We start from the raw sequence: 25,752 nt of genomic DNA on the forward strand, positions 1-25,752 counted from the left end.
AACAAAAATTTTCATACGAAACAAAATTTAAATATAAAATAAAATAAAAAAAGAAATAAGTTTTTTATATTATTTGCTAAATGAAAGTCTATGTAATTAAACATTTGAAATTGAAAGTTAAATAATTATATGTGAAAAAAATAATAAATAAAAATATATAAAAAAAACATAAAAGTATTCAAATGTGAGATATAAAACTACTTGGTTAACTATAATTAATAACATACCATTTAATTTGACTGTATTACGATGGAAATGATAATAGAAAGTAACCATAGTTCAGAAATTATTCATACCCATATTCAAACCAAATAAATATAAAATTTTCTTTCATGAAAGAACGAGTTCAAAAAATAATTATAAACTAAATAAAGATAGTATTATGGCGCTTCAGATTTAAATATACTTTTAGTTCATTAATTCTTTTAATATCTTTCAAATTTAATATTTTTCTGCAAAAGTTTGTTTGTTATAATATAATATAATATGATTAAATATAATATAATATATTTCTATAATTTTTTTTACAGTTATAATTTTACTCATTTCACATGGTTAACTTATTTTTCTATTTATATTTACTTTCCTACCAAATGTACAAGAAAATTATTTTACTTTTTTATTTTAAAACTGATTTATCCAAAAATAGAAAATATATTTTTATATAATTTTTTCCATTCTTAATTTTATTTTTTATAATTTGTAATTACTTACTCATTTAATAAATTATTAAAATGTAACTTATATTTAAAGTATTATTTCTTTTTTATAATATATTTTTATTTTTATGTTATTCTTTTATGATTTTTAATTATTGATCAGTTAATAAAATTAAATTTAAAAAATATATTTTACTTTTATATCCTAAAAAAATATTATTTAAAAAATAATATACATTTATTACTAATACAAATGGTTAACATTCTTGAATGAAAAATAGCCTTTCATATTTCACTATTTTAACCATTTAATTTCGTTTTAAATTGATTTTCCATAAAAATATAAATATATTTTAACTTTATAATTTAATATCTAATAAATTATTATTTTAATTGTTAAATAGTATTATTAGTTTCTTAAATTTAAAATCATCATATCAAATATCAATATCTTAAAGGTCATATTATTTTAATGTGTGTTCTTAAACATATTTTAATCATCATTAAAACTTTTTTTCTTACCTATTTTTCATTAAAAAAATAACTTATATTTAAGGTATTAATCATATTTTTCTATACTAATTTTGTTTTTGAAAAGTGTTTCAAAAGCTGGGATTTTATCATTTGACATTATTAATTTACATACTATTTTTCTATATTCAAAAGTTGGGATTTTTTTATACTATTTTACTTTTCTATTCACTTCTTTTATTTTCAAACTGATTTGTCCTAGAACGAAAATATATTTCTATACTATTTTTTGTGTTTTTATTCATATTTATTTTATTCCCACGTGTATAAGAAAGTTATTTTACTTTTTTATGTATTTTTTTTTTATTTTTAAACTGATTTGTCCTAAAAATCATATTTCTATACTATTTGTTTTCTTAATTTTATCTATTATAACTTATATACTATTTGTCAACGAATCAAAGGTTGTCGGTGACCTCTTTTGAACACATCTTCATACGGTGAAATTGTTAAATGTATTTAATATTGTATTGATGATGGATTCAATCTACAAAACAAACAAATATAGCCTTTCGTTGCTTAGGATTGTCGGCATGACGTCTACGAGGTTGGTTAACCTTCTCAACTGCATTTGCATTCTTGTCAAGTGAAAGACAAATTAATTTTACTTAAGCTTTGGAAAGGCTAAGAGGTTTATTTTTTACATCTGAGGACGATCCTAAAGTCATTGTGAGTGATCGAGACTTGGCTTTAATGAATGTTATTGCAAATGTATTCCCTGAGTCATATCATATGTTATGTCGGTTCCACATCCTTAAAAATGTTAAAGCAAAATGAAAAATGTTAGTTGATTCTGTTGAGGCTTGGGATGTGTTGATGAAGGCATGGGAAAATGTGATGAATTATGTTGATCAGACCATGTTTGGTGACTATGTGAATCGTCTTCAGTTCGCCTCCAGTTCATGGCCTTTATTTTTCGAATATGTCAATCATATTTGGATTATTCCATGCAATACATACTTTTTAAAGGCTTGGACGAATAGAGTAATGCATTTAGGGAACACAACCATAAATAGTTATGTTTTAATGTTATTTTACTTAGTTGTGTTTGATAAATATTTTTTTACATTGTTGATGTTTTTCTTTTAGGGTTGAGTTTGCTCATTGGAGCCTAAAGAAATTTTTTGGTAGTAGTATGGGAGATCTTTGTTCTTGTTAGGATGTTATTCATAATGTTGTTATCTTACAACATAACAAGATTAAGGCGTCCTTTGAAAAAAGTCTCTTGCTCACGAGTGAACCTTTTAAAGGAATCAAATATAAAAGACTTATTGGACGTGTATCTCGATATGCATTGGATCTCATTGCTGAGGAATTGGAACGAGTGCAGCAGATAGGATTGGATACATCAAAGTGTGGATGCATATTGAGATGAACGTTCAATCTCCTGTTTGCTTGTGAATTAGCACGTTATGACCAAGGATGATCCCTTCGGGTGAAATTCATATAATGTGAAGGAGATTAAGTTTCTCAAATGTTGAATTAAATGAAACCAAACTCGAGTTATCCACTAAATGTGAACTTAAAATGGTTCAAGAACGATTCAATGAGGTTGATATTGGAGGTAAAGTCACAATCAAGAAGAAGTTACTTGACATTGCTTGTCTTGCAATGACATAATGGTCCTTCCATTACATAAAGTGAAGACAAAGGATGCACAAAAACTAAATTTCAACGACATAAAGTTCTACAAAGCATGAGCCATCATATTTTGAGCATGTTGACACCTTCCATTCAACAAATGAATCATTATATGGGAAAAATAAATTACAATCAAAGGCAAATTCAGTGCAAAGAAGGATAGTTCCCATGATAGACCGATTCCATCCTATTTGTCTCCCATTCATTGTCAATGTTGTTCATGTTGTGGCTGATATTCATTGTGGGTATAGATGCATTGTTACGTCATAGCCTTAGAGAAGATTCATGACCCGTTATCATACATGATCTGTGCAAAGAACTCAGTCAATGACGTGATGAATACGCAAGACTAGTAGAACGCTATGATCGACTAGAATAACTGAGGATGTTTTTGTTAGTCCAGTCCTAATTAGCGGTACATGTTTCCCTTTTTATGTAGTTTATTATTTCTTTTATTTATCTTTAGTAACAATTTCTTTTATTTCTTATAGGCTAGCATGAGGAAGTGGATAACTATACCAAACATTGACTATGCAATTGGTAATTGATATAATGTGATCTTAGTTCGTATGTCATATTATCAAACTTATACTATCTTCCCATTACATACCAGACCACCTTCTAATATAATACAACATCGCTTAATTTGTAAAGGACACATTAATGGATGCTATTTTGTGTAGGTAATTTTATTATTCCTTGCTTTTATTTTAAAATTACTTATCATTCACTTAACTATTCTAATATTTATAATACAGGTTCACCAATAAGAAGGTTGTCTTTTGCCCATAGTGGATATCATATCCTCAACCCACTGCTATCCTGAGACGCGAGCGTGATCATCTATTTATACTATGAGGATGCAAGCATTTTGATGAGTCACCATTTTTCACTATACACTTAGCTTCTAGCACCATATTTTGTTAGTGAATTGTGCTTAATTATCAATTATTCTTGCATTTTCATTATTTGGGATCAATTTCAAGACTAATTCTTATTTTATTTAATTTGAATTATTTGGGCTTAATTATTTCAATCATTTTGTGCAGGACAATCACGGTTCAAAGGTTGAGAAAGGATCTACTGAAGATGACCGAACGGTTTGCTAAAGCCTTGACTGAACGATCTTCTAAAGGAATGAATACCGAACGGCCCTGGAAGCATTGACCGAACAGTATGTTGAGAACCTGCAATGAATAGCCGAGCACTACACTACCGATCGGTTTGCCGAAGGATTGGCCGAACGGTCTACTGAAGACATGACAGAACGATATGTGGACGCATATACTGAACGGTCTGTGAAAGCTTACACTGAATGGCCGAACATTCTTCAAACGAACGACAGTGCATGTGTTCCTTGAACCGAACGGCATGAGCCTTTCATGACCGAATGGTCAGCTACCACCTGAGCACTGCTCAACATAATGGCGAGCACGAGAATTGTAGTGACCGAACGGTGAGCTAGAGCCTGAACTGAATGGACGAGCACCATAGAACGAACGGTCTCAACAATTGCTCTTGATCGAGCGGTCTTGTAAAGACTGCAATGCACCATCTCCTGAGCCTGCAGACCATTGTTGACCGAACGGTGGAAGCCTTTAGTGACCAAACGGTCAGATGAGATGACTAGAGAACTCAGCAGTAGTATTGGAAGCACATTTTGGGAATTCAAGAGGGTGGCCATGTCAGAGTTAGAATGTAAATTGTTGGGTCAACCTTAGGACTTGGGATCCAAATTTTAGGTCATTTTTGTAGGATAAGCTCATGAGAAGGGCAGTTTTGTCTTTTGGGGTCTATATACCCCAAAATTCACCTTCACTTGACCTAAGTCTTCTTGCCGCCACTTACGTTTTATGGGGAACATCTTTTTCCTCCTCCCCTTTGGGGAGGTTTTGGTTTGTTTTCATTTTTTTATCTTCATGTATTGAACTCCTCTATTTTTAATTGCAATTTCCACTTTACGTTCTTCATTTGATGTTGTTGAATCTTCATTTTCATCTACGCATTGCCTTTCGTTTCGAATCCTGTTTTGACGTTCAGATTTTGATCCAATTAGTTTCATTTTCCAATTTGCTTTGAGTCTCATCTCTGCTTAATTCGTTTCATCAAGTTCCATTACTTATTTCCAATTGCGCATTTTAATTCTGTCAGATTTTAGCTTCCATTTCACGTTTTTGAGCTCTAGGGTTTCAAGCTAGGTTCTTCCTCTTCTCCCCCTTGGGGAGGTTTTAGGTTTTGTTTTCGTTACTTTTCAATGAATGTGTGAACTCATTTTAATTAAATTGCAATTTTGTTTCAGTTTCTAATCTTCCATTTGCATTTACAGCACTTGTATTTACGTTCTCCCATTTTAGATTCAAGCTTCAGATATTCCGTTTTCATTACAACACTTTTGAATCCATGTTCTATTTTGTTTTCCATTTGAGTTTTGCATTCTAGCTTTCATTTTCGTGTTGCATTTCCATTCAGATTTAATGTTCATTTCCAGTACTGTTGCACCTTAGGTTTCTCTCCTGTGTTTCTGTAATTTCATTTCTACGTTTTTGCATTCTGCAACGTTCTGTTTCAATAATTTTAATACCGTTTGGTCATACACTTCTGTGTAGGACCGTTCGATCTGTTCGTGTTGGTTATAAACGAACGTTCGTATCCTTGTGAGGACGTTCAGCCTAGGTACATAGCCATTCGGTCTCTAACTTTACTGTTAGAGACTGTTCGACCTTTTCTTTGTTCTGAATTGTATTATCATTGCTCTCTCAGTGACGTTCGGTTTGTGCTTGTTTTGTTCGACATTTCCTTGTGCGTTTACTTTTACAGTTCGGTCTGCTTTCTAATTACTATTGTCGTTCGGCTCATTAATTTAACGCTCGGTTTTGAAAAGCTATTCATTTAATTTATCATACCGCTCTGTTTCCTTTTCCTTTCCTTAGAGACTGTTCGGTCTCAATGTTATTAACGTTCGGATTCATGTTTGACCGTTCGGCTTTTACTTCTGCTATGCAATTTATAGTCTACCGTTCGGTCACTGCTTCAGACCGTTCGGTCCTTCATATGCCAATGCTAAACCGTTCGGTCTCACTCTAAGACCGATCGGTCTTCACGCTTCACTTCTCTTACAGCATTTTTAATTAAATTTGGTTGTGTTTAATTTGATGCTTAAATTTAGTTCATTTTCCTGTCACAAAAACACTTTCAAAAACCCCCCACTATGTGTTTGACCTAAGTCTCGAACCATATTTGGTCCTTGAGAGACGACCTATGAGTCACTTCCTATCATTATACTGCATTCTTATTTGCACATCAAATTTAATGGGTCGCGACAACCGCATCATATTTTGGCGCCGCTATTGGGGACCAACGGTTCAATCTTAGGTCTTTTGTTGTGTTAGTGTGTGTTGTGTTTTGTTTTGTGTTGTGAGTGTGATGTTCTGTTTTGTGTGTGCATTATTGTGTGTGCATGTTATGTGTTTAATTGTGTTGTGTTTTGTTTGTTTCATAATTTTGAGCATTTCCTTTCTACCTTCCCGCTTCTTTCACCATGTCTACCTATTTTGATTATGTTGTTGATAGGTATGTTGATGATTTTATGTTTGATGAGCATGCTTTTAATTCTACCTCTCTGCATGATGAGAACCACTTTTTGGCCATCCTATCTGAATACGTCTTATCCATGCACTAAACATGAATCTGAGCCTGTTGTTGATATTGTTTCTAAATTTGAAAGTGATTCGTGTTCTGAGAGTATATTTGAGGTTCATTTTGATAAATTGGGATTGAGTGTTATACCTCTGCATGTCATTTCTTTGGAGTCACAGTGCACTAACCATGTTGTAGGACGTACACATGAATTTGATCAACAAACACCTACAGTGGAAAACAAAGGTGCAAGCATACACAAAAGCTTCAAGATCAATAGGCACCGGTTGAACCCACTCATCAACAATCTTTGCTTCTTAGATCCAGCTGTGGAAGATATTTCCCTACTAGATCAAATCTGGAGGATGAAGCAGTTCTTCCTCAAAACTTCCTTGCTAGATCCAGTGGTGGAAAACGTCTCCTTGATAGTCCGAAATTGGCAACTTCCACCCTAAATATAGTCCTAAATAAATACATAATAAAATATAATGCTATCTAGACGACAATGATCGTTTTCCACGTACATTCCTCCCACATCTCCTGGTTGTTGAATGTTCGTCAAGGGATGCATTAGTTATCTAAAGGAGCTCATTCGTATGATCCCATGCTACAGTTCCCTTGGTCACATCTCGGTAAGAGATCATCGTTTGTAACATTCTGGACATTCGCTTCATTGTAGCACTAGTAAATAAACAGTTTTTTAACTCGCACATTACGCTTCGGTTTCAAAAAATCCGAAGCGTATAAAAATGCGGTGACAATTTCGTAACTCTGGCGACACTATATGTCTCGGTTCAGTGCGAACCAATGCCTAAGGGGGTATACTGCCTCGATTCTTTAACCAACCGAGGCAAAAAACCCTGTTGAATCAGACTTTTCACTTGACAGCCTTTTCAAAATAGGTCTACTACCTCGTTCTATGACCAACCGAGGCAAAAAACCTTGACAGGTTTTTCAAAATAGGCCTACTACCTCGGTTCTTTAACAAACCGAGGCAAAAAACCCTGACAACTTTTTTGAAATAAGCTTACTGCCTCAGTTTTCTGACCAACCGAGGTAATATGTCCTTCTAGAAACTGATTCTAAACGTTTTAAATGCATTTTATCAATCTCTACTACCTCGGTTCCATTTTAACCGATGTCATAGGTCATTTATGCCTCGGTTTAAGCGTGAGCCGAGGCCTATAGTTAGTAGATATTTTCAAATTTTTCATTTACAATTTTATTTTGATTTTTTTCTGGAAGCTTTACGCATCGGTTGTTTTTAAAACGGAGGTAATAGCCTCTTCGATAGTTAAATTTCAGAAGCGTAAAATAGTAAGCACACTTTCGCTCTTTCTACTTCTTCTTCCGCCAGAGAATGCGAACTACTGCTTCCCCTTTTTGCCTCGCCTGTATATACCTCGGTTCATGAACCGTTGTGTATAAACGAAAATAACCAATGTCGTTTCGCTTTACTGCACTAGTGTAACCTGCATTATAATTGTCACACACAATTAAATAAACATTCTTACAAAAATGTACGATAATATACCATGAATCTAGATGGTGGAGGCAATGTATGACGAGCTGGCGCATGTGGAACATCTCGGCGCTATCTAGGAGAAATACTCGGTCACTCCTCATCGACAGCAAGAATAATATATGGATGGGAAATCCTCCTGAACTACTCCATGTATCCATCAACACAGCCAGAAGGGGATGACACCTGCCCGAAATTCCTTAGAACGTGTTGTACAAAGTGAAACTATACATAATCAATGTTATCTCCATATGTTACTTCATTTGGCGATCGTGGAATGCTCTACTGAAACCCAAACTGCCTCAACACACATTTAGGCAAATGTCGGCAAAGGATGTCACCAATCCTAATCCATCCATATTACATACAAATGCCGAAGAAAAAGGGATGCCCCAATGTGCCTCATATGGATACCATACAACTTCATTGTATGTCAGGACATCCAATTATGACCGAATCTCTACAAGACTACAACCCTGCCTCGCGATAGAAGATCCTAAAACTTATATATTTTCATGATCATTGTCTATTTTTAAATTCTTTAAAATCCTAAAATACTTATATATCTTCCAATTTTCTAAAAGAATGGTTGAGTTCATTAATAGTATAATAAAGGTGAACATTTATTGTACTATAAATAATTGAAATATTGAACCTAGTTATGCAAGAGTTAGTTATCTTAAATATATATATATATATATATATCACTAGTGCAGTTAGGGGAAACGATAGTGGTTATTTTCGCTAATAGGCAGCGGTTCCTGAACCGAAGCATATCTAGGCGAGGCAAAAAGTCTACTACTTTTTGTCTCGGGTCTGAACCGAGGCAAAAAAGGGTAGGATTTTACCTCGGTTCAAACTTAACCAAAGCAGTAAATGTTTTAATTTTTTTAATTTTTTTATGCAGGACTTTATGCCTCGGTTCCCTCTGAACCGAGGCCGTATGTCCCCCTCTACTGCCTCGGTTGGAACCTTCACCGAGGCAGTAGAGTTCTTTTTTGTTTTTTTTTCATCCACTAGCCTTTTTGCTTCGATTGTGACCTTAACCGAGGCATATTCTCCTATTTTTTTTTAAATCAAGTCTGTTTCTGCTACATTCCGAATTGCAGAAACAAACCTGCATATAATTTTACAGCCAGAATAGTCCAGAATAATCCAGAATCGTATATTTTGAATGAAAATTATATTAAAACATAAATACATTCAATGTAATCATAAATCAACTTCTTAGAAGCATAAATGAATCCAATGTAAATCATAAATCAACTTTGAAGCATAAATCAATGCAATGTACAAAGTTAAACTAATAATAATGTACAAAAGAATAAAACAACTTAGAAACATAAACTTAGAACTTACTATATCCTAATATCTACTACATACTATTATATAATTGAATTACATATTTAGTCAGTGCTTTCCTCACGAGTTTAAGTGACTTCTCTAGAATTGGAGCAGTCATATTGAATCTCTGCATAAAACACAATGATTTCAATTAGTGTATATGAAATCTAAACTATAGTGAACCTAAATATTATCGTTTTCCATTCACTGGTGTAGATCAAAGTGAGCGTTCACGAAGAGTGTTCCTCACAAAGTTCGGTTTAGATCTTAGGAGTTCACTTGGAGCATGCCCTAAGATCAAAGTGAGAGTTCACTAAGAGTGGTCCTCACCGTTCGGTTTAGATCTTAGGAGTTCATTTGGAGCGTGCCCTAAGATCAAGGTGAGAGTTCACGAAGAACATTCCTCACCGTTCGGTTTAGATCGCAGGAGTTCACTTGGAACGTTCCCTATGTTGAAGATGCCAATATGAGCGGTTGATAAGAGTTCCCTTTAGAACTTAGTTCTTTTCAGAACCCTTTCTTTGAGTCGGACGGTGGATTGAAGTTCTTTTTAGAACTTTTTCCTTTAGTCGAACAGTTGACATAACTTGCTCCTTTTTAGAAACCATTCCAAAGCTTCTCCTTTAACCGACAGGAAAAAACCCTGCACCAAACCCTTTCACTGGGTGAATAGATTGCCATGGCTTCAGCAAATGACCTTAGGTGCTCCTCTTGGTCCCCTGATCCATCATACCTTTCCAGAACTAGGACAACCTTTCTTGCATTTTCTCTTCCATGACTACAGTTGTAAAGGGATGAAGTGCCCTGGCCTGAGCGACATGAACTGGATGGGCATGACTCCTCCGGGAACTGTTTTCCCCCTGATCAGTGCCTTCCTGATCAGAGTCTAGGAATTCCACTATGGGCGTCTGAGTGGGTGCAACCCTCCGCCCCGCGTCACGGTCCCTACGTGTTGCATCCCGCTCGGCCCTTAGAGTTTCAATTTCAGCTTGCATGGCTTTCATCCTCCTCTTCATCTCCTGCATAATTGCCACTAGGTCTTAAACCATCCTTATGGTCTTGCTAGGGTGTCTTCGAAAATCTTTGGCCCTACGGTGAGCGCCAAAACGTTTCTGCTGAAATGGGACGTGGATCTCCGTCGAACGTCCTCTGGTCACTGGCGAGCCTCCTTCTTCTCCTATCTCCAGCCAACCGAACACCGAATGTGGGGCGACCTACAGAAGAGAGAAACACCTACGAGTATTTAAACTACTTTGTATTGTATTCAAATCCTCTTAGTGAGAGATATAGTCTACATTACTTGTTAGAAATCGTTGATTATAATTCTGAAGAGAATTAAAACACTCACAACTGAACTCCATTGAGTTGAGAAATCTTAGCAAGATTGCTAAGTACCAAGAGTGGTTCGAATACTCAAAGAAAATCCCAGAAGGGTGTTGAGTACTAGGAGTGATGCGAATACTCAAAGGAAATCTCGGTAGGGTGCTGAGTAATAGGAGTGATGTTTATACTTAAAGGAAATATCAGCGAGGTAGCTGAGTACCAAGAGTGGTGCTAATACTCATAGGTAATCATCGGAAGATTATAGTGAAATCCTCTACGGAGGAGATTGGACGTAGCTCAATTGGAGCGAACTAGTATAAAATCTCTTCTCTTACCTAAATGATCCTCTTGTGAAAACTTGCAGTGTGTATGTGTGTGTGTGTGTGTATATATATATATATATATATATATATATATATATATATATATATATATATATATATATATATATATATATATATATATATATATATATATATATATATATATATATATATATATATATATATATATATATTCTGAATAACATGCTAAAAGCTGTTACTGTAAAATCTTATTTAAATGAAGCCTATGATTATTTCAAAAAATATTTCAAGAACTCGATAACGTGCTATATCAAAAGGGTTGCGAAAAGTTTTTCATTAACACTATTGAACCCACCGCCTCCCTTCTACTGTTTTTCAGTTACTTTATAAGACAATGGAGAGAAGTTGTTGGGAAGTATGCCATCATTCCCTCCCTCTTAAGGAAACATTTGTCCTCAAATCTGTCAATCGTCTTTATTATGAAGAAGCTCCTCATAGTCATGGGAGCTAGCCATCTTGGAATGACCTTATTCTTTTATTTATTGAGATCCACATGACATCCTCCTAAATCAAATATGAATCTTCAATATGCATCAAATATATCTCCAATTAATATTGTTCTAATACTCAATTCTTTTAAAAGAGTATCGTTAGAATAAGGACTTCTCATATTTGATTTTATAATTTTGTGAAAAGTTAGAAGTCTTGTTTCAAAAGACACTTGGCTTTTATTTTGAGTTACTTGTTTCCATAAGGACAACAAGAACTCAAGATTTGAATTGTCATATTATGAAAAACATTGCATAGAAAATGGAATGACAATTTGTTTAAAAGAGAAGTTGGCATTTGAAGACTTAAAGACAATTAGTAAATAATTAAAGGATTGGGAACCTTCCCTTTAAAGTTTGGGTTCCATGGTTATTGTAAGAGTAGAAGTTGCATGTCGTAGCAATTTCCCTTTTTCTCTCTTTTCTTTTTCTTTCCTTCTTATTCTCTCTTGTCCTTCTCTCTTTTCCTCTCTTCTCCTCTCTTTTCCTTTTTTTGTTCTCTTTTCTTCTTCTCTTCTCTATTCTTCTTCTATTCTTTCTTGCTCTCTTCTGTCTTCCTCTTCTTTTCTCTTTTTCTCTCTTTTCTCTTACTCTTCTTTTCTTTCTTGCTCTCTTTCTCTTTTCTTATCCATGAGTTCCTTAAGTTTGGCTCCAAATTTAATTTCCCTCCGAAGGAAACCATAATCATCTAAACTCTTAATGAATGTTTTTCCCTCTTGAATGTTATCTTTCTTTAGTTATAGGTTTCTCTTAATTGAAGGAAGCACAAACTTTCTTCTCATACAAGCTCCGAATTCATATTAAGCATGAATGAAGGACTTTCTACCTTTCTTAATTAACACTATATTATCTCTTATTCCACCACTCACTTGCGTGCTATTCTAATATAGAGATATATATTCTAAGAACATAGGATTTACTCTCTCTAACAAATAAAGGATGTATCTTATAAATTTTCTTTTCCCAAGCTAGGTATGTTAATGCACCAATGTCCTTACCAAAGAATGAAAGATTTCTCCTAGCTTGACTAAAGCTCTTATCAAAATTAGCTATCCTAGATCACCTGTAATATGAAATCCTTTATTTTTAAAAGTTTTCTTAATCTAAAGGGTCATAAGCTTCACACTTAGACAAGTCATAGGTAAGAGAGGTGAGCCAAAGAGGCTGCTTAAGTACCAAGTCTTTCCATACCAGAAATGTCTTGGGCTACTAACTAATTACTCCTTAAACTAAAACTACCATTACAAATAAAGTACATGACCCTCACAAAACAAACAATTGAAAAAATTAAAAGACTAGACTCTTAATTTTGAACTCTAATGTGACAAGGCTTAAAGTTTAATCTCTTGTAGCTTTGGCTAACAAGAGACACTCACCTTCTAAGCTATGTCAAATTCAAATCAAGCAGAAAACTTGTCAAGAGTTGAAAGAACACCAAGAACTCTTCCAAAACACTTGGACTTTAATGGCCTTTTACAATGAAGAATAAAACCAAGCAAAATCTTATTACAAATGATTATAAAAACAACTACAAGAAAAATAAGACACTGCTGCCACAATCTTGTTCAAAATCCTTGTGCAAAATTTCACATGCAATCTTGCTGCTTTTGGGAAACCTTGGGTCTCCTAGCTTCTAGATTCTACTCTCTCGATTTAAATCAAGAAACTGGCTGGTCCAATCCTACAATCATAGTTTATCACAACATGGATTAATGATCCTTAGCTAAACAATCATAAGAGGAGATATACAATAGAAAAAGAGTCCTTCCTTTCTCGTACAATTAGTGCAACTAAAAATTCTCTTTGCTCTTAAATTGTAACCTTTTGCACTAGCTATATAATATTCATCAACTCAAATATGCACAAATAGTTCATTCCAAAATCAGCAGAACACACATTGTTAGCAATGACAAGTTAAAAATAGAAACAACTAAACAAACTACTAATTAAGTTGAGTAGCTCCCCTCATTCTTTGGCCATCAACATATGCAATCCTGGTGTTGGAATCAGGCTTTGATGGTTAGCATTGAAGTTAGGTTTTGAGGCCAAATATGAGACTGAAACTATGCGCCAGAATAGAAATTGGACTTTGATGGCCAATGTGGAAATTAGACTTGAAAACCTATGCGGGAATAGGCTTTGATGACGATTGTGGAAATTGGGCTTTAAGGCCAATGTGAGAATTGAGCTTTTAGGGACAATATAGAAACTAGATTTATGAGACAATGTGGAAACTATGCTTGGAGGCCAATGTGATAACTAAGCTTAGGGGTTAGTGTGGGAACTTGCTTTGAGCCCAATATGGTAACTGAGCTCAAAGTTCAGTGTGGGAACTGGGGTTTGATTGTTAGCATGGAAGTTAGGCTTTAAGGCCATTATGAAAATTGGATTTTAGAGCCCAAATGTAGGACTGGACTTGTGGACTAACGTAGTAATTGGGCTATGATGGTCAATATGGAAATTAGACTTAGAATCCTATTCAAGAATGGGCTTTGATGATGATTGTGCAAATTGGGCTTCAGGGCCAATGTGGGAACTGAGTTTTCAGGGACAATGTAGAAACTGAACTTATGAGACAACGTGGAAACTAGGCTTGGAGACCAATGTGGTTACTAGGCTTAACGGTTAGTGTGAGAACTGGGTTTGAAGGCTAGTATGGTAACTAAGCTTAGAGACTAGTGTGGGAACTAGGCTTTGATGGTTTGCATGGGTGTTAGGCTTTGAGGCCATTGTGAAAATTAGGCTTTGGAGGCCAAATGTGAGACTGGACTTGTGGGCCAATGTAGAAACTAGGCTTTGATTTTCAATGTGGAAATTGGATTTAGGATCCTGTGTAAGAACTGGTCTTTGATGATGATTGTGGTAATTGAGCTAATGTGAAAATTGGGCTTTCAGGGATAATGTAGAAACTATGTTTATGGGTCGATGTGGAAGTTAAGCTTGAAGGCCAATGTGGTAACTAGGCATATGGGTCAGCACAGGAACTAGGCTTAGAGACTAGTATGGTAACTAAGCTTAGAGATCAGTGTGGAAATTGGGTTTTGATGGTTAGTATGGAAGTTAGGCTTTGAGGCCATTGTGGAAACTGGGTTTTGAAGCCTAAATATGGGACTGAACTTGTGGACCAGTGTAGGATTGGGCCACTAGGCAAATGTGGCAATTGGGCTGTAAAATTCATGCGTGGACAATAGTGTGGGAACTGGACTTATGGATCAAATATGGAAATTGAGTTTTGAGACCAATGTCAAAACTAGGTTTAGAGGTTAGTATGAGAATTATGATACAGCAAAATTAGGTTTAAGAAGAAAATTTGGCTTGAATGTTACATGGGCTGGACTTAATGGATCACATGATTTAAACTCGATAGCCTTGACTTAGAAAAATGTTAAGAAAACAAATGTTTTTTTTTTTAAATTTTCTTTGAATTGATTTACAAAGTGATATAATATAAGAGTTATGAAACATGTTAAAAGAAATATTTTTGTATTTTCATTTTTTTTCAAAAGAAATTGGACTGAAAGGAAACCCTTTATGACAACTAGACCTAATGGACTTGAGAAATGTTAATTCTCTCTTTTTTTCATTTTCAATTTTTTATTTTCAATGAAGAAAAAAAGAAAGAAAAACTGATTTCAAATAGTTTTATAAAAAATGTGATGTGATGTGAAAATTACGTATATGTTAAAATAATTTTTTTATCATCTTTTTTATGAGGAATGGTAAGGAGACCGAACATTGAAACGAGTCCAATGAACTCATGAAGTGTTCTTTTGTCATCCCAATGAATAATAAAGAAGAATCTTGGAAAATATGAATGTAATATTTTTTTTAATTTTCCAATTTATTTATTTATTTTATTTTCATTTTTAAAATTTTAGAGAAATTGGACCCGAGAAAACCATGTATGAAAATGGGCCTGAAGGGCTTGAGAACTATTCTCAATGTTATCATGATAAAAACTTGGGAAATGAGTTGATTTTTTTTTTCATTTTCTTCATTTTTTTAAAATTTTTTTACTTTGAATCAATTTGAAAAATATAAAGAAAATAAATTTATATACATGGTAAACAAATAATAATTTTATATTTACAAATCACAAAAAAGAAAAAATAGATGTATATTCGAAAAAAATCATTAAAGAATGAAGAAGAAAAAGAAAAGTAAAAAAGGAAATTTTTTATTGATTTTCATATATTCTAATTTTTTATTTTCAACTTTTCAAGAATCGGTACTATTGGAGCCTTTGGTAGGAGTGATAAGAACTATTGAAACAGTGAATCATTTGGCTATAACAAGAGTGCTTGAACATGTTGTGCAATAGTTTGTTCTTGAGATCCAAATATGAGCATTTGAGCGTTTGTGAGAGCTTTTGAGTGAGGGTACTTCTAAGCGTTCCTGAGAGTTGGGTGAACCTCTGTGTTTGTTAGGGCTTTTGAGTGAGGGAATCTTTAAGTGTGAGACCTTCAACGCCTTTACGCTTTGTAAGCCTTCGTTTCTCTCAACTTGTAATTCCTATTGTTCTTTCTTTCCTTTAAGCCTTCTTTTATCCTTTATGTCTCTTTCATTGTTCTTCGCTCTTTTTCTTCATGTTATTTACTCTCATTTTTCTTTATGTTCTTTCTCTCCTCTTCGCTCTTTCTCTATCTGTTGTTGCTATTTTTTTCATTATTTGTCTCTCCTTTTGTATATAGACTGGAAAACTGTTGTTAACCTTCCTTCGTTTAAAGGTATGAAAGCGACATTCAGGGAGAACAACCTACATACCCAATTAAAAACAAAACAAAAAAAAGAACAGAAGACTCTGATTTTAATTTAAACAAACTATGAACATGGACATTTTGGATAGATCCGATAGGATTTACGAGGATTGTGAACCCGATCTATCCCTAGACATCAAAACTAGACCTCAAAATTGGACAATGGAAAAAATTGACTTAAAAAAGAAAAGAAACAAAATGAAAAAAAGGGGACACTTAACATGAATATAAAAAAACTCTTTTTGCTTTTGTATGTTTTTATTTTTAGAGTTTTTTTTAGAAGAAGAATGAACAAAAAATTGGAAAGAATGGAGATCGAAGCTAAGACGGGTTACAAACATAATGAAAGTGTTTTGGAAAAACAAGAACAAATCAAAGCTGTCAAAGATAGTATGTTTTCATAACGATGAAGTCTGAAGTCTTGTAAAATCTTTTGTTAAACAAAGAAAACCTTAGACAATGAGAGCTCAGAGAGAAAATAACAGCGTAAGAGTCAAAGATAATTCCTTTGTTCTTATCTTCATCCAGTCTTCTTTATATAGCCTTCTTTGAGAAAGATCTGTTACTCAGAGATATTTGACTTCAAGGAAACCAAGTATCCTTCAAGTACGAAGTCAGGTGCTAGGTAGCATCAGAGAAGTAGTGCGTTTTACGGAAGTGACATGTACTTTTGAATAAACCTTGGTGTTGTCATGATTTACGCAAACAAAAAGAAACAAAGTATCACAGACAAAGGAGTACAAATCGTACATGCATTTAATGTTATAAACGTTGTAGAGCATTGAGTGCATAAGTCTGTTCTTCTGAGTAACATAATGTTTACAAAATACATCGTTTACTAAAAGCTTTGTTTTAAACAATTTGAAATGTTAAAAGCATTTTCGTAAGAAACTATATTTGAAATTTATAAAATATAATTTAGGTTCTACCTAGACGATTTACTTATATTGTTCAACATTGTTTTCAACAGACGGTTTAAGTTATAAACGTCATTTTGTAAAGTTCGTTGAACCTTTCACCAACATGTGCACGACTGTAGAAGAAACGCATGTTTGTCGTTGAGAGCTACGGTGATGGATGCAAAGTTCAGAGTTGTGATAGCGGTAAAGGAGAAGACGAGGTATATAGGCATGGAGCTTGTTTCTAACGATGAAAAAAACACATAATACTTTCAAATTTTAAAATAATAATAAATCATAGATAGCCTAATTTAATTAAATATTATATATATATATATATATATATATATATATATATATATATATATATATATATATATATATATATATATATATATATATATATATAACATTTAATTAAAAACGCGCTTTCTATTGGTCCAACTCAAATTATTAATTTTAAAAACAATATATAAATCAAATATAGATAGCACATTTATATGAAGTGCTACCTAAGTATAGTCCTTTTTATAGCTCTTCTTTTACAAAGCGTTGTCTTTTGGTTTGATGGTTTTTATTTAGAGCGCTTTATTAAATAATCGGTCTATAAAGGGCATTGTTTATTCATAATAAACAATTTTGTAATGGTGTGAATGATCACTGGAAACAAAAACAAAAATAAAGAAAAAGAGTCCAAAAAGGACAAAACTCAAGATATTCATGGTTGACACTAAGACATAACCAATGAACAAAATAACCAAAATGGTATGAAAAAAATGAAAGAAGAAAGGAACAAGGCATACCAAGAGAGTAACTTGCAACCAGCAACATCAAAAACATCAGCCTGCAACTTTTTCCTTTCACCATATATATATATATATATATATATATATATATATATATATATATATAATAGATTTTGCTGAAGATCACAATGTGAGAAACTCAAAAGCCCAAAATTTTTTAAACTTTAGCTGAATTTCTTTATCACTAGTAACTTCTTCATATATTATGCACCAAAGAAACACAACAAGTTGACAATTCGTGACAATAGTAACACATGCTAATTAAATTCACAAGTTATACTCCACAAATAAATGAGCATTTTGGTATAAAAAATATAAGCTAACGTAAAACAATACCGTATACAACCAACTGGTATCAGATTTTCCCCTTTGGAAAGTCATAGTCCATTTTCCACCAACATATAGGATCGATCTAAGTTAAAGAATCGAGTTGAGTTCACTAGTAAAAAATCACGTATAACGTCGAATATTTTGGTTTTTAATTGCAAATTCGTGAACGACGTCATATCAGGAGACATTAAATTGACGTTGAATTTTGACAATATACGACGTTAACTTAATGTCGAATTTTGTCAATATACGACATTAACTTAACGTCGAATTTTGTAAACATACGACATTAATAAATTTTTTTTGTTTTTTTTTAATTAATTGTGATCATTTTTGCAACTCTATGAGACCTTGTAAAGCACAAAAAATAACAAATTTCAATTTTTGGTATTTTATAAAGCATGAACTATGAACGTGTAGTGGTGTGGTATCAACAACAAACAAAAATAACCAACAACAAACAAATTCAATCAAACAACAACAAACAAGTTGAACGAAACAAGTTCAACAAAAAATAACAAACAAGTTCAACAAATAAATTCTTCAAAACGAAAACGGAAACAAACCTTCACAAGGTGGGTTCGTCGGAATAAAGTGTCGTCACCAGTGAGGGAAAACAAAATGCACCTATGAAGGACAAGAGCACGAAAATAATCGGTCAAAACAAACAAAAATCATACATAAAGAAGTTAATTAACATGCATTTGTATCAAATGAAAGAAATATTACACGTGATGGTTGTGAAACTTCGTTCAAGAAAAGTTTGAGACGAGAAGAGGATCTCGCACGCTAAGATAAAGTGAATGAATTCTTATTCTCCCGCTCAAATTTTTATTGAATTCACTAACCTTTTGACGTCTAACGTTGGGGCATTCGATGTTTTATATCTTTTTACGTCAAATTACAATTCTAAACAATGTTTAATAATTGCATTTATTTATAAAAATATCATCGGTCCTTTTTAAGGTTGGCTATTCAGTGGTTAGACGTTGAACGCGTGACGTTATATGTTACTTTTGCACTAATGATTTTCTAAGTTGAAAGGTGGAGTAGGTCGAACTCATATCTATTCAACCTAACAATATGGTATATTGGTTTGATTTCATTAAATTTAAGCTAATTGACAAAGTGGAGAAAATATATTTTTAATTCACTTTAAATTGGATTGAAAAAATCCAAATCTAATTAAGCTAATTAAAATAGATATGAATTTTCATCTAAATCTATTTGAACGAAATCAATTAAATTTGAATTATAGATCCAATTCATTTTATTAGATCTAAATTAGATTTTGTCGTTACTTTCCGGGAAGTGGTCACACCATATGTACACATATATGACATCTATTGATAATGAAATTCAACGCACTCTTGCCAAAATGCACGTTGCTAAGTACACCCTTCAACTTAAGACAAGTATAGTATGTAGAAATGTTGGACTGGCATTGTGAATTTAGTTTTAAAGATTTATGATAAGAATATAGTCTTAAAAATATAATTTCTTCTTTTTTTTACGTTATCAACAAATGCCTTAAACCTGTGTCTATCTCAAGATGCCCTCAAGTTTTAAAGCATGAAAGGAATCTAGGGAGAGGCACTATAACCTGCAAGAAAACCTGAAGCCGCCACCTACACTGTTACGCTTAATGTCTGGAATTCACTCCTTTTACTCATAAAGGGCCACTTTCCACCGCCTTCAAAATTATGTTTCTATATATTAATGGCCAAATCAAAACATAGCTTTTCATTCCTCTCACCGGACTCACAAATATATCTACCACATCCCGTCAACCACCATGCTCATACAAACTACTCTCCCCTTTGCATGCACTCCAAGAAGTGTTCGCCACCGCATGCTGCCACCGAAATGTGTCCTCTCAATGTCCCCGCCATCAAAAGTGCGGAGGACCCACTCATTGCCGCCGGAAAAGTTAGAGGTTTTCAGGTCACTGGAAGGGTGGGCTTCGCAGTGTGTCCTACCGCTGCTGAAACCCGTGGAAAAAAGCTGGCAGCCAGACAGTTTTGTTCCCGACCCATCGTTGCCGTTTGAAGAGTTCATGGACGAGGTGAAGGCTCTTCGCGATCGAACCAAGGAGCTATCTGACGAGTACTTCTTGGTGCTGGTCGGTGACATGATCACCGAGGAAGCTCTTCCCACTTACCAGACCATAATGAACAGCCTCGACGGCGTGAAAGACGATAGCGGAACAAGCTCAAGCCCGTGGGCTGTGTGGAATCGAGCTTGGTCCGCAGAAGAGAACAGACATGGAGATGTGCTCAGAACATACTTGTATCTTTCTGGTCGTGTTAACATGAAGATGATTGAAAAGACCATTCATTACCTCATTGCTGCAGGCATGGTAAGTATAACAGTAAAGTTTATGATAATTATTTCAAAAGATTTTAAATAAAAATATATATATATTCCAGTTAAAAATTGTAGTTGAATTTTGAATGAGCATAGGATTATGTTTGTTTGTCTGTGTAGGACGCTGGTTTTGAGAACAACCCATATCTGGGGTACGTGTACACATCATTCCAAGAGCGAGCCACGTTCGTGTCACATGGTAACACTGCTAAGCTCGCAAAGGATGGTGGTGATCCTGTGCTGGCGCGCATATGCGGAACCATTGCTGCAGATGAGAAAAGACACGAGAGAGCGTACTCGAGGATCGTAGAGAAGCTTCTAGAAGTGGATCCCACGGGAGTAATGGTGGCAGTAGGAACCATGTTGGAAAAACGGATCACTATGCCCGCACATCTTATGTACGATGGGGAGGACCCCAGGCTGTTCGAGCACTATGCTGCAGTGGCGCAACGTGTGGGAGTGTACACCGTAAATGACTATGCAGACATCTTGGAGTTCCTGATCGAACGGTGGAGATTGGAGAAGGTGGAAGGTTTAACGGGGGAGGGAAAGAGGGCACAGGATTACGTGTGTGGGTTAGCACCGAGGATTAGGAAGCTGCAAGAACGCGCTGAGGAGCGAGCGCGAAAGATGAAACCACGTAGCATGAAGTTCAGCTGGATCTTCCATAAAGAGCTGCATTTGTGAGATTTGAGATTTGAGTTTTGAGTTGAGATAAGAGAGGAGTGACATGTTACCCATGTGATGCTACAAATTTGACCCAACAACAATAGATTTAGTTGGTGTGTTCTATTTATCCTCGTAATAAATAGGAATGAATATGTGTTGTCAGTGTCTTGTAATAGACATCGTTATAAGAAAAATTATCTCTAGTGTTTGGTTTGAATAAGACTCCTAAGTCATTAATGCATCCCACATGAACCCTAGAGTCGGTTCAGTTCGTAAGTTTTATTTTATATATATCTATATATATTGATGTGAAAAAGGAGGTGTAGGTGAAAGTATTTTTTGCACTTAATTTGAGGGGGCTTGTTTAGAAATGTATTTTTAAGGAAGGTAGTTATAACTGCTGTGGTTGGTGTGAGGGTTGGTTCCATGGATTGATTGCGGGTGAAAATTGTGTTGTACCTATGTTTGCTTCAAAATGGTACTTTTACTTTCTAAGGGTATTGAAAAGAACAGTAAAATATGTTCTCATCATCTATTTTTAAGAAGTTAGTTTGAACTCAACTATTCTAAAACATAAAATGGCAATCTGTTAATTTTAAGATTTAATTGCTTTCAATTTCACTCGTTGAGATGAAAGTGAAATAATATTAAGAATCAAATTATAAAGAAAGAAAAAGATATGTACAAATGATTCATCCAATATAAGAGTTAATTAGAAGTTAGATCCACTTGTTTATCTCTGTTAACTAAGCTTATAATGCTAAAATCTCAAATTTCATAACTTTAACACAATCAAAATAGTAAAAATCAAAATATTAAAAGTAAACTTCAATATATATATATATCTTTAATCTTACAAGGTTTCATCAGTAGCATTGTATCACTAAGCTATATCTAAAATCTTATCCAGAAAAAAGTCATTAATATTCATATTAAATTTAGGACAGGATATACATATCAAAAAATAAATATCCAGATCAACATATATGTTTTCATTCAATCATAGTATTACAAAGAAATATTCAAAAACAATTTCCAACTTAGTTTGAACACTCTCTCTCTCTCTGTCTCTTAAAAGAATAAATGATTTCAAAATGTTTTATTTAGTGTAAAATAATTTAAAAATAAGAGATTTATGTAGATATTAATATATATATATATATATATATATATATATATATATGTTTTAATGGATTAATATTGTGTTTTAACTTGTTAAATTCACTTACTAGTATATCTTCAGCTAGTCATTAGGTCGAGAAAGAGAGAAATATATATGAGTCATGATTTTAAGTTATTTAAATAAATTAAAATGATTATCTAATTGATTAAAATACTTCGTCTAATTATTAGCATACTTCATCTAATCATTAGGTCGAGAAAGTTTTAACATAGATTTTAAAAGAGAGAAATATATATATATATTCATTATCATTGTTTATTTTTAAATTCTTCAAAATCTTATATATCTTCATGATCATTTTCTATCTTTAAATTTTGGTTAAATCCTTCGAAAATTCGTATTTATGAGTTTTTTTTGCAGTTAGATCTCCATCAATCGATTCTTCAATTTAGTCTTTAAAAATGAAAAATTGACTAAATTGGACCCCTGCCGTTAAATTACCTTAACGATATTAAGTTTTTTTATGACCTAAGACGTTGATGTGGCCAGTTTTTTTATACGTGGCATTCACATAGCTTTATACGTGTAATTTAATAACATTAAACATTTTAAAATTAGGGTTTGGTGGTGAATTTTAAAACGTGTTAAATCTAAAGAAGAGAAATTAGGGATTTAGGGTTCGTTTTTCTTGAAGGTTGGCAAGCATTGAAAGTAGTCGAAGGTTGCCAAATCTTCTTTCGCTAAAATGATTCTGAGAATTTTTTCTCTGTTTGGAGCATCTGGCAAATTAACCATCAATTTACATAATAAAAAAGAAATACTTGCATTAAAATGTCCAAAGAAAATTAAAAAGTTGGAAATCAGATACTTATAACTCAATTGAAGAGTGGCTATCATAGAAAATAATCACAAAAACAATATGACCAATTCAATAAAGAAAAAGCTATAGAATTTCAACGGAGATTAATCCGGCAGGGTTGGCCATGGTTTGAGGTAGCGATAGGAATTCAAATATGCAACCCGTCCTTTTTTTCCCAAATCTACAACTGCAGAGTTGAAGGGTCCAAATCTATTAATACATTTTTTTCCTAATCGTGAGCGGCGTTGCGACACAACTTCATCTCCATCAACGCAAAACCCTAAATTGCGTTAAACCCTAGTCGTGCAAAATCCAGAATCGCGAATTCTTTGCGCCGCTGCGAGACCACGTCTGAGAGCTCCAACACCTTCGTTTCTTCTTCCTTGAGCAATTGCGAGAACCAGCACATCCTTCATCTCTACAAGTCTCCTTCTTCACAAATTCATCAACCTACAAACCCAGAGACATCACAAAACACAGAAACAGAAACCCATTGCGAGTTTATCTCTCTTGCGCAAACAGAAACAACCCCCAATCTCAAAGGAGAGGCCTTGGGAGACATTGGACACCACTCTAATCTCGAACTCTATGAATTCGTGATTTGTTGCATCTTTAATCTCGAACCCAATTTGATTTTAGTAAACCCTAATTTGGTGATGAACCCTGAGCATCAATCGCTAAGATTAAAGATGATGAAGGGAGGTTGAAGATGATGAACCCTAATTTGGGTTTTAATAATCAGAAACTTCATTTTTTTTATTATACATTCCACACAACTTGCTTGAATGTGTCACGTATAAAAACTTGTCACGTCAACGTGCTAGATCATAAAAAACTTAACTCTATTAAGCCAATTTAACGGCAAAGATTCAATTGAGTCAATTTGTTATTCTTAAGTATTAAATTGGTAAATCAATAAAACGGAAATCTAACTAAAATTGCGAAGGGGTTTAATCTTAAATTTTTCAAAAGATGAGTTCATTAAATATAGGTATTGTAAATAATTGAAATATTGAACCTATTCATCCAAGAGTTAGTTATCTTTCACAACACAGGATTATCCATAAAATTCAGCTGGATCTTCCGTAAAGATCTGCATTTGTGAGATTTGAGTTTGGAGTTGAGATCTTGAGAGAGAGGAGTGACATGTTATCCATGTGATTGTACAAATTTTACCCAACAACAATAGATTTAGTTGGTGTGTTCTATTTATCCTCGTAATAAATAGGAATGAAGAAGTATGGTCAGTTGCTTGAAATAGACCCGTTATAACAAAAGTTATATGTAGTGTTCGGTTTGAAGAAGACTCCTAAGTCATTAAAGCATCCACATGAACCCTATAGAGTCGGTTCAGTTGTAAGTTTTATTTAATATACATACATATATACACACACATATATATATATATATATATATATATATATATATATTAATATTAAAACAGAAAACTAAAAAACATTTATTGAACTTAAATGATTCCGATATATTGATAATTTATTTTAATAAATTAAAAGAAAGACAGAAGAATATAAAACATTTTTTTAACTTAAATGATTCCAATATATTGAAATTTTGTTTTAATAAATTAAAAGAAAGACGGTAGAATATAAAACATTTATTGAACTTAAATGATTCCAATATATTGAAAATTTGTTTTAATAAATTAAAAGAAAGAGATATATATCACTGACGATTTTAAGTGATTTTAATAAATTAAAACAATTATCTAATTGATTAAAATACTTTATCTAATTATTATGGACACAAGTTCTAATATACATTTTGAATAAGTTTTTTAATTTCAATTTTGAAATTAAATTAAGTTTTTCAATTCCAATTTTGAGATCAAATTAAAAAACAGAAAACATACTGTAATTTCTAATCAATACAACACATCCTAAAATACTTATATATCTTGATGATTATTATTAATCTTGAAATTCTTCAAAAGAATGGTTGAGTTCATTAAATATAGGGTTAAATATGTTTACTCAAAACTTTGATGGTTTTTAGTCCTTATAGTTTTGAAACTCTGAGTTTTAGTTCTTCAAATTGAACGGTGTTAAGTTTTAGTAGAGGTGACAAACGGTGTTGCCACGTGAAATACCAGCTGCCATCTTCTCTTTCTGCCACGTTCTTGATTGAAATCAAATTAACAAATAGGGTTCTTAATTGGACAATTAGGGTTCTTAATTGGGCAATTAGGGTTCTTAATTGGGGCAAAGTAAATTTTTTCAATTGGAGAAAATTTCACGAGCACCGGAACGAAAGGGAACAAAATATGAATCGAGAAAGTCTTCAACCTACCACCCAGGAAGAGTCTCTATCAAATACTCCGATATGTTGCTAGCGTCGGTGGAAGCCGCCGCTTCAACACCAACCTTACTGACGGTGGAAGATAAAGGTAATGTTTTTTTATGAGAAACGTCAAAA

The 25,752-nt window shown here is 33.5% G+C and overlaps 1 protein-coding gene across 1 annotated transcript; it reads left to right on the plus strand.

Moving 5' to 3' along the window:
- The first annotated feature begins 19,782 nt into the window (after positions 1-19,782).
- Positions 19,783-21,557, plus strand: LOC124825482 (stearoyl-[acyl-carrier-protein] 9-desaturase 6, chloroplastic-like). Its single transcript, XM_047298093.2, has 2 exons — positions 19,783-20,660; positions 20,789-21,557. Exons 1-2 carry the CDS (start codon positions 20,097-20,099, stop codon positions 21,353-21,355), a joined length of 1,131 nt encoding a protein of 376 aa, XP_047154049.1. The 5' UTR covers positions 19,783-20,096; the 3' UTR covers positions 21,356-21,557.
- The last annotated feature ends 4,195 nt before the right edge of the window (positions 21,558-25,752 follow it).

The sequence above is a fragment of the Vigna umbellata genome, chromosome 1 (assembly GCF_029865625.1).
Source record: "Vigna umbellata cultivar VRB3 chromosome 1, Vumbellata_1.0, whole genome shotgun sequence".
NCBI lineage: Eukaryota > Viridiplantae > Streptophyta > Magnoliopsida > Fabales > Fabaceae > Vigna > Vigna umbellata.